General features: G+C 45.5%; 1 protein-coding gene across 1 annotated transcript in view; it reads left to right on the forward strand.

Moving 5' to 3' along the window:
- The window catches only part of LOC121007625 (caspase-8-like), a 92,909-nt gene that overhangs the window by 25,640 nt on the left and 49,173 nt on the right, over positions 1-18,096 (forward strand). The window contains 2 exon segments of the mRNA XM_040439681.1: positions 3,597-3,618; positions 12,406-12,465. Of these exon segments, the coding sequence (XP_040295615.1) occupies positions 3,597-3,618; positions 12,406-12,465 (82 nt within the window).

Genomic DNA, 18,096 nt, shown 5'->3' on the forward strand with positions numbered 1-18,096 from the left:
TTGACTTTCAATGGGTCCGTGGATAAATCGGAAAATGCAACGTTTTGCAGCCGCATCCGTGATCCGTGTTTCCTGTCTGTCAAAAAAATATGACCTGTCCTATTTTTTTGACGGACAACGGTTCACGGACCCATTCAAGTCAATGGGTCCGTGAAAAAACACGGATGCACACAAGATTGGCATCCGCGTCCGTGGCCGTAGGCTACTTTCACACAGACGGATCCGCAGATCCGTCTGCATTAAAAGCTTTTTCAGAGCTGAGTTTTCACTTTGTGAAAACTCAGATCCGACAGTATATTCTAACACAGAGGCGTTTCCATAGTGATGGGGACGCTTCTAGTTAGAATATACTTTGAACTGTGTACATGACTGCCCCCTGCTGCCTGGCAGCACCCGATCTCTTACAGGGGGCTGTGATCCGCACAATTAACCCCTCAGGTGCTGCACCTGAGGGGGTTAATTGTGCGTATCATAGCCCCCTGTAAGAGATCATGTGCTGCCAGGCAGGAGGGGGCACACCCCCCTCCCTCCCCTGTAGTACTGTAGATTCATTGGTGGCCAGTGGGCCCCCCCTTCCTCCCCTGTAGTACTGTAAATTCATTGGTGGCCAGTGGGCTCCCCCTCCTAATTAATATCTCCCCCCCTATCATTGGTGGCAGCGGAGAGTTCCGATTGGAGTCCCAGTTTAATCGCTAGGGCTCCGATCGGTAACCATGGCAACCAGGACGCTACTGCAGTCCTGGTTGCCATGGTTACTTAGCAATTTTTAGAAGCATTATACTTACCTGCGAGGCTGCGATGTCTGTGTCCGGCCGGGCGCTCCTCCTACTGGTAAGTGACAGGTCTGTGCAATAAGCAATGCGCCGCACAGACCTTTCACTTACCTGCGAGCTGCGATGTCTGTGACCGGCGGGGCGCTCCTCCTACTGGTAAGTATAATGCTTCTAAAAATTGCTAAGTAACCATGGCAACCAGGACTGCAGTAGCTCCTGGTTGCCATGGTTACCGATCGGAGCCCCAGCGATTAAACTGGGACTCCCATCGGAACTCTCCGCTGCCACCAATGATGGGGGGGAGATTTTAATTAGGAGGGGGAGGGAGGGGGGCCCACTGGCCACCAATGAATCTACAGTACTACAGGGGAGGGAGGGGGGGCCCACTGGCCACCAATGAATCTACAGTAATACAGGGGAGGGAGGGGGGGTGCCCCCTCCTGCCTGGCAGCACATGATCTCTTACAGGGGGCTATGATACGCACAATTAACCCCTCAGGACCGGAGGGGTTAATTGTGCGTATCATAGCCCCCTCTAAGAGATCGGGTGCTGCCAGGCAGCAGGGGGCAGTCATGTACACAGTTCAAAGTATATTCTAACTTGAAGCGTCCCCATCACTATGGGAACGCCTCTGTGTTAGAATATACTGTCGGATATGAGTTTTCACGATCTAACTCAAATCCAATGGTATATTCTAACATAGAGGCGTTCCCATGGTGATGGGGACGCTTCAAGTTAAAATATACCATCGGATTGGAGAAAACTCAGATCCGATGGTATAATAGGGACATTGAAAGTCAATGGGGGACGGATCCGTTTGCAATTGCACCATATTGTGTCAATGTCAAACGGATCCGTCCCCATTGACTTGCATTGTAATTCAGGACGGATCCGTTTGGCTACGCACGGCCAGGCGGACACCAAAACGACTACGGACCTCGTTTTTGCGGACCTTAAAAAAAAAAGGCCTCATGCACACGACCGTTGTGTTCCGTTCCGCAAAATGGGGTTCCGTTGTTCCGTTTCCGTTTTTGTTTCCGTGTGTCTTTATTTTTGGAGGATCACCAGACATGAAGAAAAGTTAAAAAAAAGTCTAAGTCAAGTTTGCCATGCAAATGATAGAAAAAAAAACGGACGCGGACGACAATCTTGTGTGCCTCCGTGTTTTTTCACGGTCACATTGACTTGAATGGGTCCGCGAACCGTTTTCCGTGAAAAAAATAGGACAGGTTATATTTTTTTGACGGACTGGAACCACGGATCATGGACGCCGATGACAAACGGTGCATTAGCCGAGTTTCTCAACGGACCTATTGAAAGTCAATGGGTCCGCAGAAAATCACGAAAAACGGATCAACGGACACAACAACGGTCGTGTGCATGAGGCCTTAGTTGTACTTTATAATAACACTATTTAATATTGCATATGATGTAGTGGGAAGTTGGAAAAAATTCCAAATGGAGTGGAATTGGAAAAAAAAACTATTTTTGTTTTGTTTTTACAGCATTCCCCATGTAGAGAAACTGACTACTTGACCTTTATTCTCTGGGTCAGTATGATTACAAAGATAACACATTGATATCTTTATGGGGTCATTTATTATCCTGAAATGCGCATATATTAGGCGTATTTCAGGCGCAGATGGTGGCGCAGTGGTTAGTTGCTCCGCAATCTGCAACTTCTCCCTGCTCACGCCAGGTCTAAAAAAGTGGGCGTGGCATGGGTGGGGAAGGGGATATGCCTGTTTTAGGGGCAGAAAAATGTCCAAATGTAAGACAGCTAGGAAGCCATCTCACATTTTTAGGGCTCATGCACACGACAGTATTTTTCGTTCAGTATACTGGCCGTTTTTTTTAGTTCAGTATGCGGTACATATACTGAACGATTCATTTCAATGGTTCAATGGTTCTTTTCCGAACCGTGAAAAGATAGAACATGTCCTATTCTTGTCCGCAAATCACGGTGCTTGGCTCCATTCAAGTCAATGGGTCCGCAAAAAAAATGGAACACATACAGAAATTCATCCGTATGTCTTCCGTATCCGTTCCGTTTTTGCGGAACCATCTATTGAAAATGTTATGCCCAGCCCAATTTTTTCTATGTAATTACTGTATAATGTATATGGCATACGGAAAAATGGAAAGGAAACTGAAACACAACGGAAACAAAAAACGGATCCGTAAAAAAATGACCGCAAAACACTGAAAAAGCCATACGGTCGTGTGCATGAGCCCTTAGACTGGTGCTGGATGCGCTGAAGTTATGTAGAGGCCGGCACCTCTTCATAATTTCGGTGATCCACCGCCACCTATAGGGGTTATTAAGACTGGGTTATTACCCCCTTAATTTATTTCAAAGTTTTTTTTTGTTTTTTTTAAACATGTATGATTTTTAAAGATAGCACCCGCTCAAGAACTGAGCAGGTGCCATACCCACTGGATTTCTGCTGTTTTACACAGCAGACAGCCAGAGGCAAAGTTTGTGATTGGCGGTAAAGATGTACATGGACTTTTAACCCCTCAGATGCTGTGGTAAGTTAGGACCACAGTATCTGTAAGGTTTTGACAGTGCACTAGATCTGCTATTTTTGGAATTCTCATAGCAGTGAATGGAGAACACGGGCATTTTGGAGATAGGTGCGGGTCCCACCTCTGAGACCTGCTTCTATCTGACATCGATATCCTTTTAACTATTGCCAATCGTAGTTCCTGTGTTATCTACTTCAACTTTATAAGATTTGTTACATTTTCTAACTCTTCTTTTTGAAACTGTAATTCAAGACATAGATTGACAATTAATATATAATATTCTTTTCATTCAGGCTCAAGGTTATCCATATGACGGTGAGTCTTATTAAAAGTTTCTTCTAATGGTACACATACATGTAGCGTTTTTTTGCCGCAGGGTGTGACTCAGCTTGTACAGGTCAGCACATTAAATCCATGTGCTTTATCTATACAAGACACGTGGAACAAGCCAGATCTAACATGCCAGCTGGTACCAAATAAATGCCTACATGCTGTAACCTCCATCATGGAAAAAAACAAGCGCCAGTTTCTGCACAGAAAAAAAGCTAAACAGAAATCCGTGGGTCAGCCTTGGATTTCTGTCACAGGTTTTGCAGCAAATATAAATCAGATTTTTCCAACATGTGTTTATACTGTCTGAACATGCCCTAAGGAGTTTTATAGGCCTTGTTGCCATTTTGTTTTTATAAATAGGAAATTTAGAAAAAACACTAAAAACAGTGCAGCACATTTGTTAAGAGTCCCAGAGCCATGAGCTGGCGTAGATTTGAACTATTGTTTTTGCCTGTTTCTGGTGTAAATGATAGTAAATCTGTCAGCCCTTTCCACTTTTGTTGCCACGTTGCATAGTGGCGAGAGAAATGAAAAGTTGCAAATTATGACACAAATATGTCATGCACCATAATTTGCAACTTTTCAATAGTGGCGTCAAACATTTGATAAATGTGCCTCAGCTATATATATATTATATTATATATAATATATAATATATATATATATATATATATATATATATATATAGTAGAGAGAGAAAATAAAGAAATTCGGCGGCACCAGTGACCGGGCTCAGGTGCAAAGTCCAAGGGAATTGGCTTCTCACCCTTAATATACGTAAGAAATCGGACGGCACTCCAAGACTTGAAAAGACGTGGTGTATTTATTCACCCATGTCGAACAAGTGCAACGTTTCAGCTCACAACTGAGCCTTTCTCAAGCAAAGGTATACAAGCATGTGCCAACCTTAATCAGCACTCAAATAATCTAGGGACCAATGAACATTCAAATACAAAATCATGTGACAAATTAGCATATCCAAATCATATGACTGATTAGCATATCTACATCATGTGATCAATTACATATATAAATACCAATATACAATGTGCATAAGATTAAATGCAACCTTAAACCTGTAAAGATGGATCCAACCACTTTATATCTAATGTGTTTCCGCAGTGATAATAGTATATCCATCACAACAGTGAGCTTTATCCTTATAGTGATAATGAATAATATGTGAATCGTTAAAATGTACGTCCATGTAGATAGGAGGCAAAAGAGGGCGTTACCAAGAGACATGACATTGCCAATCAGTAACGCGCGTCCATGTGAATACTGGCCAAACCTGGCGTTTCTTTTTACTATTTACTAGCGGCACAGGCACCACAAAGTGTCAAATAACAAACCTCACAGTCAGGATTGCGCCTGCAGCACGGCTCCATTACATCACGTACGTAGAGACCAGCGCATGCGCATAAGCTGGCATCCCTTCATAGGTGCCATCATTGTTTCTGGAGGCATGCCATTATTTACAAAATACCAATATAGCTATCATGACCAATCGGAGAGGGATCCATCCTCACGGGTAGACCAACCCTTCCAACGTTGCGATCAGGTTATGGAGACCCCACACGTCAGTGCGGTGTAACCTCAGCCATCTCACCATTACGGTCCATGAGTAGTCCAATAGGGGATCTCATATATATATATATATATATATATATATATATATATATATATACTGATGAAAACTGAGGTTGATTTGACACCAAGCGGAAACATTTAAACAACTAAATAAAGCCATTTATTTCTAAACGCATGGACGACCGCGCACTGTAGCATATGTTCAAGCTTCTTTATTTACCCTCTTAGGGTACTTTCGCACTAGCGTTTTTCTTTTCCGGCGCTGAGTTCCGTCCTAGGGGCTCAAATCCGGAAAAGAACTGATCAGTTTTATCCTAATGCATTCTGAATGGAGAGTAATCCGTTCAGGATGCATCAGGATGTCTTCAGTTCAGTCTTTTTGACTGATCAGGCTTTTCAGAAAAACGTAGCATGTTGTATTTTTACCTCCGGCCAAAAATCCTGAACACTTTGACTTAACGCCGGATCCGGTCTTTTTCCCATTGACTTGCATTAACGCCGGATCCGGCGCTGTGTGTTCAGTCAAACAGGATCCAGCTTTTGCATGTTAAACCCGAAAAATTAGAAAAAAAATGTTAAAGTTCATAAATGGCGGATCCGTTTTTTCCAATGCATTTTTTCATTGTGATCAAAATCCTGATCAGGATTCAAATGTAATCCGTTTTCACACGTTTTTCCGGATCCGGTGGGCAGTTCCGGTGTCAGAATTGAACGCCGGATTAAAACAACGCTAGTGTGAAAGTAGCCTTAGCGTCAATCTACATGGTATCTAAAAAAAGAGAGAGAGAAAAAGTAAAATTAGTTATATGCTTGTAATTCCAGATAGCACCTACAGTACAGAGATTATGGTCGAAAGCATCAGTGATGAGATGTCTGGCAAACCGCTATTGAATACCTCCAGGGTTGTATTCAACATTCAACCCCTTTGGTTTTAAACTATCTAGGGTGTATATCCACCACATTTCCTTATTTTTCAGTAATTTGAGTCTGTTACCCCCTCTCCTAGGGGGAGGCACATGGTCTACAATCCAACATTTTAGTTCACGTTCCAAATGTTTATGTTCAGTAAAATGACTAGGTACCGGTAAATCACGTCGTTTCTGACGTATGGAAAATCTGTGATTGTTCAATCTAGTTTTTAAATCAGTGGAGGTTTCTCCGACGTACAAAATATTACAAACCGGATTCCAAAAAAGTTGGGACACTATACAAATCGTGAATAAAAACTGAATGCAATGATGTGGAGGTGCCAACTTCTAATATTTTATTCAGAATAGAACATAAATCACGGAACAAAAGTTTAAACTGAAAAAATGTACCATTTTAAGGGAAAAATTGTTGAATCAGGAATTTCATCGGTGTCAACAAATCCCCAAAAAGTTGGGACAAGGCCATTTTCACCACTGTGTGGCATCTCCCCTTCTTCTTACAACACTCAACAGAGTCTGGGACGAGGAGACCAGTTTATCAAGTTAGAAATAGAATGCTCTCCCATTCTTGTCTAATACAGGCCTCTAACTGTTCAATCGTCTTGGGCCTTCTTTGTTGCACCTTCCTCTTTATGATGCGCCAAATGTTCTCTATAGGTGAAAGATCTGGACTGCAGACTGGCCATTTCAGTACCCGGATCCTTCTCCTACGCAGCCATGATGATGTGATTGATGCAGAATGTGGTCTGGCATTATCTTTTTGAAAAATGCAGGGTCTTCCCTGAAAGAGATGACGTCTGGATGGGAGCATATGTTGTTCTAGAACCTGAATATATTTTTCTGCATTAATGGTGCCTTTCCAGACATGCAAGCTGCCCATGCCACACGCACTCATGCAACCCCATACCATCAGAGATGCAGGCTTCTGAACTGAGCGTTGATAACAACTTGGGTTGTCCTTGTCCTCTTTGGTCCGGATGACATGGCGTCCCAGATTTCGAAAAAGAACTTCGAATCGTGACTCGTCTGACCACAGAACAGTCTTCCATTTTGCCACACTCCATTTTAAATGATCCCTGGCCCAGTGAAAACGCCTGAGCTTGTGGATCTTGCTTAGAAATGGCTTCTTCTTTGCACTGTAGAGTTTCAGCTGGCAACGGCGGATGGCACGGTGGATTGTGTTCACTGACAATGGTTTCTGGAATTATTCCTGAGCCCATTCTGTGATTTCCTTTACAGTAGCATTCCTGTTTGTGGTGCAGTGTCGTTCAAGGGCCCGGAGATCACGGGCATCCAGTATGGTTTTACGGCCTTGACCCTTACGCACAGAGATTGTTCCAGATTCTCTGAATCTTCGGATGATGTTATGCACAGTTGATGATGATAGATGCAAAGTCTTTGCAATTTTTCGCTGGGTAACACCTTTCTGATATTGACTCACTATCCTTCTGCCGCCAACATTGTGGGAATTGGTGAACCTCTACCCATCTTGGCTTCTGAGAGACACTGCCACTCTGAGAAGCTCTTTTTATACCCAATCATGTTGCCAATTGACCTAATTAGTGTTACTTGGTCTTCCAGCTCTTCGTTATGCTCAAATTTACTTTTTCCAGCCTCTTATTGCTACTTGTCCCAACTTTTTGGGGATTTGTTGACACCGTGAAAATTGGAATCAACGTATTTTTCCTTTAAAATGATACATTTACTCGGATTAAACGTTTGATCTGTCATCTTCGTTCTATTACAAATAAAATATTGACATTTGCCATCTCCACATCATTGCATTCAGTTTTTATTCACAATTTGTTTAGTGTCCCAACTTTTTTGGAATCCGGTTTGTACATGGGCACACCAAAACGTAAATAACAAAATTAGAATTACACGTCAAATGAAAATGAATGGGATATGTTTTTCCAGTGACGGGATGTGTGAAGCTGTTTCCTTTGCCAATATGCTTGCAATTGACACAGCTCAGACAGGGAAAACTACCCAGACCACGTTGTGTAAATTTCACTTAACGTGTTTTTTGCTTGGGGCCACAATCAGCCCTCACTAGCTGGTCTTTCAGACTGCTAGCTCTCCGGTATGACAGCAGGGGAGGCAGTCTGAATTCCTGAATATCACTAAATGTATTCCCCAGTATACTCCAATGACGTTTAAGGATTTTACCAATGGCAGCACTTTCCTCTGTGTGAGTAGAGATGAAAGGTGTTTGAGTAATAACTTAGACGGGTAACCCCTGTCCTCAGATTTCTTGGACATTTTATCAAGGGCCTCTGTCAAGTTACTCTCTTCTGAAGTTATCCTTCGTACTCTCAAAAATTGGGACTACGGTAAATAGTTCACCATATTTCTCGGATGATTACTGTCATACCGTAATATGGTGTTTTTGTCTGTGGGCTTAGTGTACAATTTTGTATGAAATCTGTTCCCAGACAATGTAACTGTGGTGTCAAGAAACTGAATCTCTGTATACGAAAAAACCAATGTGAACTGAAGATCACTATTTTTGCTATTAAGGTAAGTATGAAATCTGGCACCTATGAAGGGATGCCGGCTTATGTGCATGCGCTGGTCTCTACGTACGTGATGTAATGGAGCCGTGCTGCAGGCGCAATCCTGACTGTGAGGTTTGTTATTTGACACTTTGTGGTGCCTGTGCCGCTAGTAAATAGTAAAAAGAAACGCCAGGTTTGGCCAGTATTCACATGGACGCACGTTACTGATGGCAATGTCATGTCTCTTGGTAACGCCCTCTTTTGCCCTCCTATCTACATGGACGTACATTTAACGATTCACATATTATTCATTATCACTATAAGGATAAAGCTCACTGTTGTGATGGATATACTATTATCACTGCGGAAACACATTAGATATAAAGTGGTTGGATCCATCTTTACAGGTTTAAGGTTGCATTTAATCTTATGCACATTGTATATTGGTATTTATATATGTAATTGATCACATGATGTATATATGCTAATCAGTCATATGATTTGGATATGCTAATTTGTCACATGATTTTGTATTTGAATGTTCATTGGTCACTAGATTATTTGAGTGCTATTTAAGGTTGGCACATGCTTGTAGACCTTTGTTTGAGAAAGGCTCAGTTGTGAGCTGAAACGTTGCACTTGTTCGACATGGGTGAATAAATACACCACGTCTTTTCAAGTCTTGGAGTGCCGTCCGATTTCTTATTTATATATATATATATATATTAGGGCTGCACGATATATCGCAAAAATAATCGAATCGTGATAATCGGCAAATGCGATATGGCCATTCGGCCGACCCGAAAATGCTGCGATTATATATGAAGGGGCCCCTATTGATAAAATGTCCTCTGTCCTATTGATAAAATGGCCAGCCTCTGTACTTACTTTCACGATGAATGCACTGCAGCGAGCGGGAGCGAGCGAGGCGGCCGGCGCGTGACTGACGTCACTTAGTCACGCTCCTGCTTCCTGAATTAAGTGGGAGGAGCGTGACAGTGACGTCAGTCACGCGCCGGCCGGCTTGCTCACTGCCGCTCTCTGCAGTGCATTCATAGTGAAAGTACAGAGGCTGGCCATTTTATGAATAGGAGAGTTATGTGCGCAGTTTAGGACACATGAGGGGACACATAGGGCCATGAGGGGGACCAGCATAAGATGCTATATGTGTGTCTTATGCTGGCCCCCCTCGTGGCCCCATGTGTCATAGCACACATCCCCCATAACAGTGCCCTCCGCAGATCCCCCATAACAGTGCCCTCCGCAGATCCCCCATAACAGTGCCCTCCGCAGATCCCCCCATAACAGTGCCCTCCGCAGATCCCCCCTAACAGTGCCCTCCGTAGATCCCCCATAACAGTGCCCTCCGCAGATCCCCCATAACAGTGCCCTCCGCAGATCCCCCATAACAGTGCCCTCCGCAGATCCCCCCATAACAGTGCCCTCCGCAGATCCCCCCCATAACAGTGCCCTCCGCAGATCCCCCATAACAGTGCCCTCCGCAGATCCCCCCATAATAGTGGCCTCCGTAGATCCCCCATAACAGTGCCCTCCGCAGATCCCCCATAACAGTGCCCTCCGCAGATCCCCCATAACAGTGCCCTCCGCAGATCCCCCACATAACAGTGCCCTCCGCAGATCCCCCACATAACAGTGCCCTCCGCAGATCCCCCACATAACAGCGCCATCCGCAGATCCCCTACATAACAGCGCCATCCGCAGATCCCCCACATAACAGCGCCATCCGCAGATCCCCCACATAACAGCGCCATCCACAGATCCCCCACATAACAGCGCCATCCACAGATCCCCCACATAACAGCGCCGTCCGCAGATCCCCCACATAACAGCGCCATCCACAGATCCCCCACTAACAGCGTCATCCACAGATCCCCCACATAACAGCGCCATCCACATATGGGAAAATCCAAGCAAATAGACCTCTAGCATAATTCCCTTAAAATATCGCATCGCATATCGTTATCGCAATTTTTAGGGCCCTAATCGCAATCGCACAAAATTCCCATATCGTGCAGCCCTAATATATAAATATATATATATATTTTTTTTTTGTTACTCCTACTGGGTTTGTTCTATTTTTATTTCTCTTTATCAAAACGCAGCATGCCTTTTAATAACAGACACAGTATAGTATTATAAAGACACAAGAAATATGTATTAGCTTTCTACGTGTAGAAAACCTGTTCTCTCAATATAGTAAGGCTCTAGCCTTTTATTATGGGTTAAATGAGGGAGAAAAAAAATAACTGAAGAAAGCTGCAGCCTTATCATATTGTGAAGAGTGGTTTTCTGACACAATGAAGATATTAACAAGCACATAAACTGTATACATTTTCCAAGTGAGTCATTATCTGAAGGGATCTCAGTTGCAGTTGTTGAGAAGTCACAGTGGCTGACAAGAGCTTAAAGAGGACCTTTCACCTGGAAAAACATTGTGAACGAAGTATCCTGACATATACAGCGGCGCCCAGGGATCTCACTGCACTTACTATTATCCCTGGGCGCCGCTCCGTTCTCCCGTTATGTCCTCCGGTATCTTCGCTCAGTAAGTTATAGTAGGCGGAGACTGCCCTTGTTCTGCTGGGCGTCTCCTCCTCCTAGGCTGTAGCGCTGGCCAATCGCAGCGCACAGCTCACAGCCTGGGAGAAAAAAAACTCCCAGGCTGTGAGCTCTGCGCTGCGATTGGCCAGCGTTACAGCCTAGGAGGAGGAGACGCCCAGCAGAACAATGGCAGACTCCGCCTACTATAACCAAGAGTCCTAAGTCTCCGCCTACTATAACTTACTGAGCGAAGATACCGGAGGACATAACGGAGCGGCGCCCAGGGATAATAGTAAGTGCAGTGAGATCCCTGGGCGCCGCTCTATATGTCAGGATACTTAGTTCACAATGTTTTTCCAGGTGAAAGGTCCTCTTTAAAGGGAACCTGTCACCGGGATTTTGGGTATAGAGCTGAGGACATGGGTTCTAGATGGCCGCTAGCACATCCGCAATACCCAGTTCCCATAGCTCTGTGTGCTTTTATTGTGTAAAAAAACCTGATTTGATACATATGCAAATTAGGCCTCATGCACACGGCCGTGGCATTTTTTGCGGTCCGCAAACCGGAAAAACGGAAGCCACCCGTGTTGTCTTCCGCAATTTGCGGAACGGATCGGGCGCCAGCAATATAAATGCCTATTCTTGTCCGCAAAGCGCGGACAAGAATAGGACATGTTATATTTTTTTAATGGGGCTGTGGAACGGAGCCACGGATGCGGACAGCACACGGAGTGCTGTCCGCATCTTTTGCAGCCCCATTGAAGTGAATGGGTCCGCATCCGAGACGCCAAAACGGCGGCTCGGATGCGGACCCAAACAACGGTCGTGTGCATGAGGCCTTAACCTGAGATGAGTCCTGTCCCTGAGAGGAGTCTCTGCTCTATACCCAATATCGAGGTGACAGGTTCCCTTTAAGCTCGTTTTATCAGGTTATCTTTGCTTTTTTCTTATGGTTCTGACTCTTGTACTGTACTGTAAATTTATGGAAGGTATCCAGGTGTAAACCTGCCAAACAGATGGCAAAAGGACACATTTGACATGAAAACCTTTGGCTACTGTACAGTATACATCTGAATACGTTTTTACACACATGTAAACATTTGACAGTTTGCAAGTCTTGTGTGAACAGAACCTAATGTAAAATGTTGGTTGCATTTGTGCAATGTTCACTTACAGTATTTTTCCTTTAGACAGGAGAAAGAGTATAGGAGAAATTGTTCAACATGTCTCAGAGAGATACAGTGAAAAAGGTAATGAATGTGTTACTGACTATGCGCTTATGTATATTGTGGGGATTCGCTCTGGTAGGCAGGGTAAGCGGACGCAGTACAGAGGCAAAAACCAACTTCAGTGTTTATTCACACATAAGGTATAGCAAAAAATGCAAGTCACTTTGCAGTCTTAGTGTTTGTTCACACACATGAAAAGTTCATAAAGCAAGTCACCTTATCTCCTGACTGTTAGTTCACACCCTGCTGGCAGTTCTTGCCTCATCAAGTCCATAAGCAGGCTTTAGGAGGCCTGTTTCCCCTACACCCGGGTCTCAGCCCTCCAACTCGGCACAAGCCTCAGATCCCAACACAGAGATCCCCTCTGCTGAACCTAGCTGTCTTTTAAAGGCAGCTAGGTGTTGCCAAAACTCCGGACCAGCACCTGAGATCCAGTCCGGTGTTTGACCCCACCTGGCCGCCAATCAGTCCAGCAGCACATACTGGGAGGAAAATACCTGTTTTCCCAGACAATAACCTTCACTGTGTCACATACCCCCCCTTTGTTCAACCCTGATCGGGTGAACACATGCCAAACAGTGCACCTGGGACAGGGCATCCGCATTTCCCTGCAACCGACTTGCCCTGTGTTCTACTGTTGCTTGTCGTCGAGCCTCAGATACCCGGTATGGTTTTAGCCGGACCTTCCCCTGAGGCTCAGTGACGATGTCATGCTAAATTGTGGAAGTGCGTCCAGGGAGGTCCGAGAACACATCAGTGTTACGACTAACGAACTCCCTGGCCTCCTGAGCCTGTTTAGAGGAGAGGCTGTCAGCAATTTTTACTGTGGCAACTGCTTCCCTTGCATCAGACAGAGGGGCCGGAGCCTCCTCCCCTAGAAAACCCGGCCGCGGCCTGTCTTCAGTACAGGTTTCCCTATCTTTCCAAGGTTTGAGTAAATTAACATGGTAAACCTGCTCCGGCTTTCGCCACCCTGGCTGGTGTACCATGTAGTTTACATCTCCAATTTTCTCAAGTACCTCGTAGAGCCGCTTCCACCTAGAGCAGAACTTACTGTCCACAGGCGGCCCACAAACCAAAACTGGATCTCCCCGGCTAAAGTTACGGACCCCAGATGCCCGATTATAGTCCGACTCTGGGCTTGCTGAGCTATATTTCTATACTCCCTACCTATCCTATTCCGTGGGGTTGTCTCCCCCTCATCCACCGGACCTACCGTGGGCCCCTCCACCTTGGGTTTCCTGTGTTCTAACACCTTAACTGGACCAGGCCTCGCTACTGGAGCTTTCCCTATCTCTCGGGGATCAGTATGTACAGCGGCCGGCCACAGGGCTGGGAACAACGGAAAGTCTCTTCCTAATATCAAGTCATAGTGCATGCTCGTGGTTACGGCCACCTCATGGATCCCCCTGCCGGCACACGTGCTTAGGGACACCAGAGCAGTGGGGTACTCTTTTAAATCTCCATGTACCCTGAGCACCCTGACTTTCTGGCTCGTAAACTCAGTGGGTTGCACCAAGGAAGCCCTCACAAGGGTCACCCGACTCCCTGAATTCAGCAGAGCCACCACGGGAGTGACTCCTACCTCCTCCTGACACAAAGGTTCCTTATTGAGAGTTTCTGTAGTGTCTGACGCACCGACCCTTCTGGCATACCATGACTTTGATACCCAAAATTTACGTCCATGGGCTCGACCAGGTGGGGACAGTCAGCCCGTACATGGCCGGGCTCATGACACCTCCAGCAGATTATTGGGTTCCGATCCCCAAAGGGCACATCCCGTGCAGTCTTTCTCTGCTCAGGCCACTGGGTCTGGGGCAGGGATTTTCTGGATTTTGTTACACCCTTCCCCAGAGCTTCCCCCTGGAGCTCCTCAGTAGCTCCATACTGTTTAACCATGTCCACCATCTCCAGGGCACTAGTAGGAGACATCTGGCCAACCCAGCACTGGAGGGGTGGTGGCAATGCTTTCCAGAATTTGTCAGCTACAATACGGTCCAGCATAGCAGTGGGACTCAGTACGTCAGGCGGTAGCCATTTTTGCAAGAGATGCAGCAAATTATAATACTGGGGTCTCGCTGGCTCAGCCGGGTTAAACTCCCACTGATGCACCCGGACCAACACATTCACCCCCAGTGTCCCCAGGATCTTACCCATGACCTTATAGTAGTCTGCCGCTTGCTCGTCCAGTAAATCAAAGTAAACCTGTTTGGGTCCAGGTGCCAGGAACGGAGCGATGACCTCAGCCCACTGGTCTTGGGGTAAACTCTCCATCACGGCGACTTTCTTGAACACCGACAGGTAGGTTTCAACGTCATCCGTTGGTGCCATCTTGGGTATCGCCGTGCGGACTGCTTTCCGGGCATCATGGACTCCCTGAGACATCCCTGACTTCTCTAAAGCCATCACTTGTTGCAACAGCCGCTGGTTCGTTTCTTGCTGCCGCCAATCAGTCCAGCAGCACACACTGGGAGGAAAATACCTGTTTTCCCAGACAATACACTTCACTATGTCACAATATTCTAAACTTCACCTGTACTTAAAGGGCTTTGTGACTAATATGTGTGTTCAAACACAAGTGATTACTGAATGAGTACCATATTATTTTTTGTGAGAATTCTTACATTTTAAAAAAGTTGAGGTCTCCATCGGCACCACTCACTCATAGTCTACATCTATGGGCTTTGGGGTGCACCTCTACATCTATCTTGTCCCACAATTCTCCAGGGCACATCCATGTGATGGAGTAACGTAAGCCAAGCAGCCATGCTGAGTGTAGTCCATCAGTGCTACTGCACAAGAGCAGATGCACCAAGATCACATACTGGGGATTTAGCAAAAATAAGGACAATGCAACTGCACATGTGTGACCACTCGCAAACAGGGCATGAAGTGGACATAACCCCTCCGTGGCCCCGCAAAAAAAATATAGCATGTCCTATTCTTGTCAATTTTGCGGACAAGAATAGGCATTTCTACAATGGGCCACCCGTTCCGTTCCGCACACTGACGGCTTCAGTTTTTTGCGGATCCGCGGTCCGCAAAAAACGGAACGGTCGTGTGCATGAGGCCTTAGGCTACATCCACTCGACTGTATGAATTAGTCTGCATCCGTTTTTGCAGAATGGGTGCTGACCTATTCATTTTAATGGGGCCGCAAAAGATGCGGACAGCATACCGTGTGCTGTCCGCATCCGTAGTTCTGTTCCGTGGCCCCTCAAAAAAAAAAATAGAGCATGTTCTATTCTTGTCCGCAATTGTGGAACGCATAGACATTTCCTATGGTAGCGGCTGTGTGCGGTCCGCAAATTGCGGAACGCATACGGGCAGGTATCTGTTTTGAGGATCCGCAATTTGCTGATCCGCAAAACACTACAGTCGTGTGAATGTAGCCTTATTTTAATATTTAAGTACCAAATCGTTTATTTATTTATTTTACTCACTTATATAGCACTGACACATTCCACAGCACTTGCTGTCTGCAGCAGAGCTCACAATCTATTTTCCCTATCAGTATGTTTTTGGAGTATTGGAATAAACCCACTTAAACATAGGGAGAACGTACAAATTCCATGCAGGCAGGACCCCAGCGCTGCAAGACACCATTGCTAATCTCTGAGCCGCTGTGCTGCCCCTGTTCATCCAGCGTAGAATATATTTCAGATTTTTGTAAGCTAAAATATCATTGGCTAGAATAGTCTGCTATACAATTCAGAAACATCGTTGTCTTGCACTAAAGTAATAAGAAAGTATATGAAGATCTTGTAACGGTGAAGGGCCATGAAGTAAGATGGCCGCCGCTCCGCTGTTAGAACTGTGTCGTGGGGCCTCTGTTAGCATGCAGCTAGTTTGTATAAAGAATATATAAAGTTTAATGTAAAAAAAAAAAAAGCCTGCTTGCCCCCACCATACGGTGCACTTGCAGCCGCGTCCAGCCCTCCGTGTGCTAGAAGTAATGCAGGAGGTGAGCACGCAGCGCCCATGCCCAGAGGAGCCGCCTGTACCAGCTATTATCTGCACGCTGTTATACGCAGCAGAAAATGGACCCTGAGCACTACAAACCCACCGTGACCTCCCTATACATAGCCAGCCTGCACCTGGAGGTCTCAGAACTTGTGTTATTTGAAAGGTTCCGCCCTGTGGGCCCCATCATGTCCATCAGGGTGTGCAGAGACCAGGGGTCATGGGGAAGTAGGAGCCGGGAGGATGTGGCCGCTGCGGGAACTGACATGTAAGCAGGTGGCAGGAAGTGGACATATTAGAAGCGGTCATGCCACCGCTCCTATGATGTCATTAAACACCACGGTTATTAGGAAACTGTGATATCGCCATATACCCGTTTCTTAATACCGCGGTATATCGTAGACACTGGTATATCTGTATACTCTGTATTGTGCTGTTCCTCTATTATACCTTCTAGAAGTTTATGAAGTAAAATTGCCAGCAGTCTGCAGTAAAGGTCCAGATGAGTGCTACCAGTTGGGGTGTGTCCCTGCACAGTGTGACATTATCCAATCAGTGCTGCCAGTGACAGAATGTGCTGGAACGCCCCCAAATGGTAGCACCCATCTGGACCTTAATCGTAAACTGTAACATTCATTCATAAACTTCCAGTAGAAATAATGGTGGAATGGCACAATATAGAGTCATAAGAATAGATGCTCTAGAATTTTTATTATGTGGGAAATGCATGTCAGGAGAGGTGACATGTTGCCTTTAAAGGAGTCGTAACTATTAGTGATATACTGTATAAGCAATATGTAATAAATTGTGTCTAGTTTTGTGTATCAAAACTATATTATAAACGGTGTGAAGTATTTCTGTATTGTTCAGTGTTTTATTACAGCTAGGTATTCATAATGTATGGTCAATGTTATAGGTCCCATGAACTCATCGTACTACCGTATATACTCGAGTATAAGCCGACCCGAGTATAAGCCGAGCCCCTAATTTTACCCCAAAAAAATGGGAAAAATTATTGACTCGAGTATAAGACTAGGGTGGGAAATGCAGCTACAATGCAGAGTGTATGTGTATATAATGCACACACTCTACATTATATACACACATCTGCAAGAGGGTGACTCCCTGTATTTAATGCAGAGTGTGTGCATTATATACACACACACTCTGCATTAAATACAGGGAGCCATCCACAGATCTCCCCCCTAAACAGTGCCATCAACAGATCCCCCCTAAACAGTGCCATCCACAGATCTCCCCCCTAAACAGTGCCATCCACAGATCTCCCCCCTAAACAGTGCCATCCACAGATCTCCCCCCTAAACAGTGCCATCCACAGATCCCCCCTAAACAGTGCCATCCACAGATCCCCCCTAAACAGTGCCATCCACAGATCCCCCCCTAAACAGTGCCATCCACAGATCCCCCCTCCCCTAAACAGTGCCATGATGGCACTGTTTAGGGGAGGGGGGATCTGTGGATGGCACTGTAGGAGGATCTGTGGATGGCACTGCCATCCACAGATCCCCCTACAGTGCCATCCACAGATCCCCCTACAGTGCCATCCACAGATCCCCCTACAGTGCCATCCACAGATCCCCCTACAGTGCCATCCACAGATCCCCCTCCCCGTTGCTCACAGCAGTATATTTAAACTAATCAGTAACCTTTAACTGTGGATATCTTACT

This window comes from Bufo bufo, chromosome 7 (genome assembly GCF_905171765.1).
Source record: "Bufo bufo chromosome 7, aBufBuf1.1, whole genome shotgun sequence".
In the NCBI taxonomy this organism is placed as follows: Eukaryota; Metazoa; Chordata; class Amphibia; order Anura; family Bufonidae; genus Bufo; species Bufo bufo.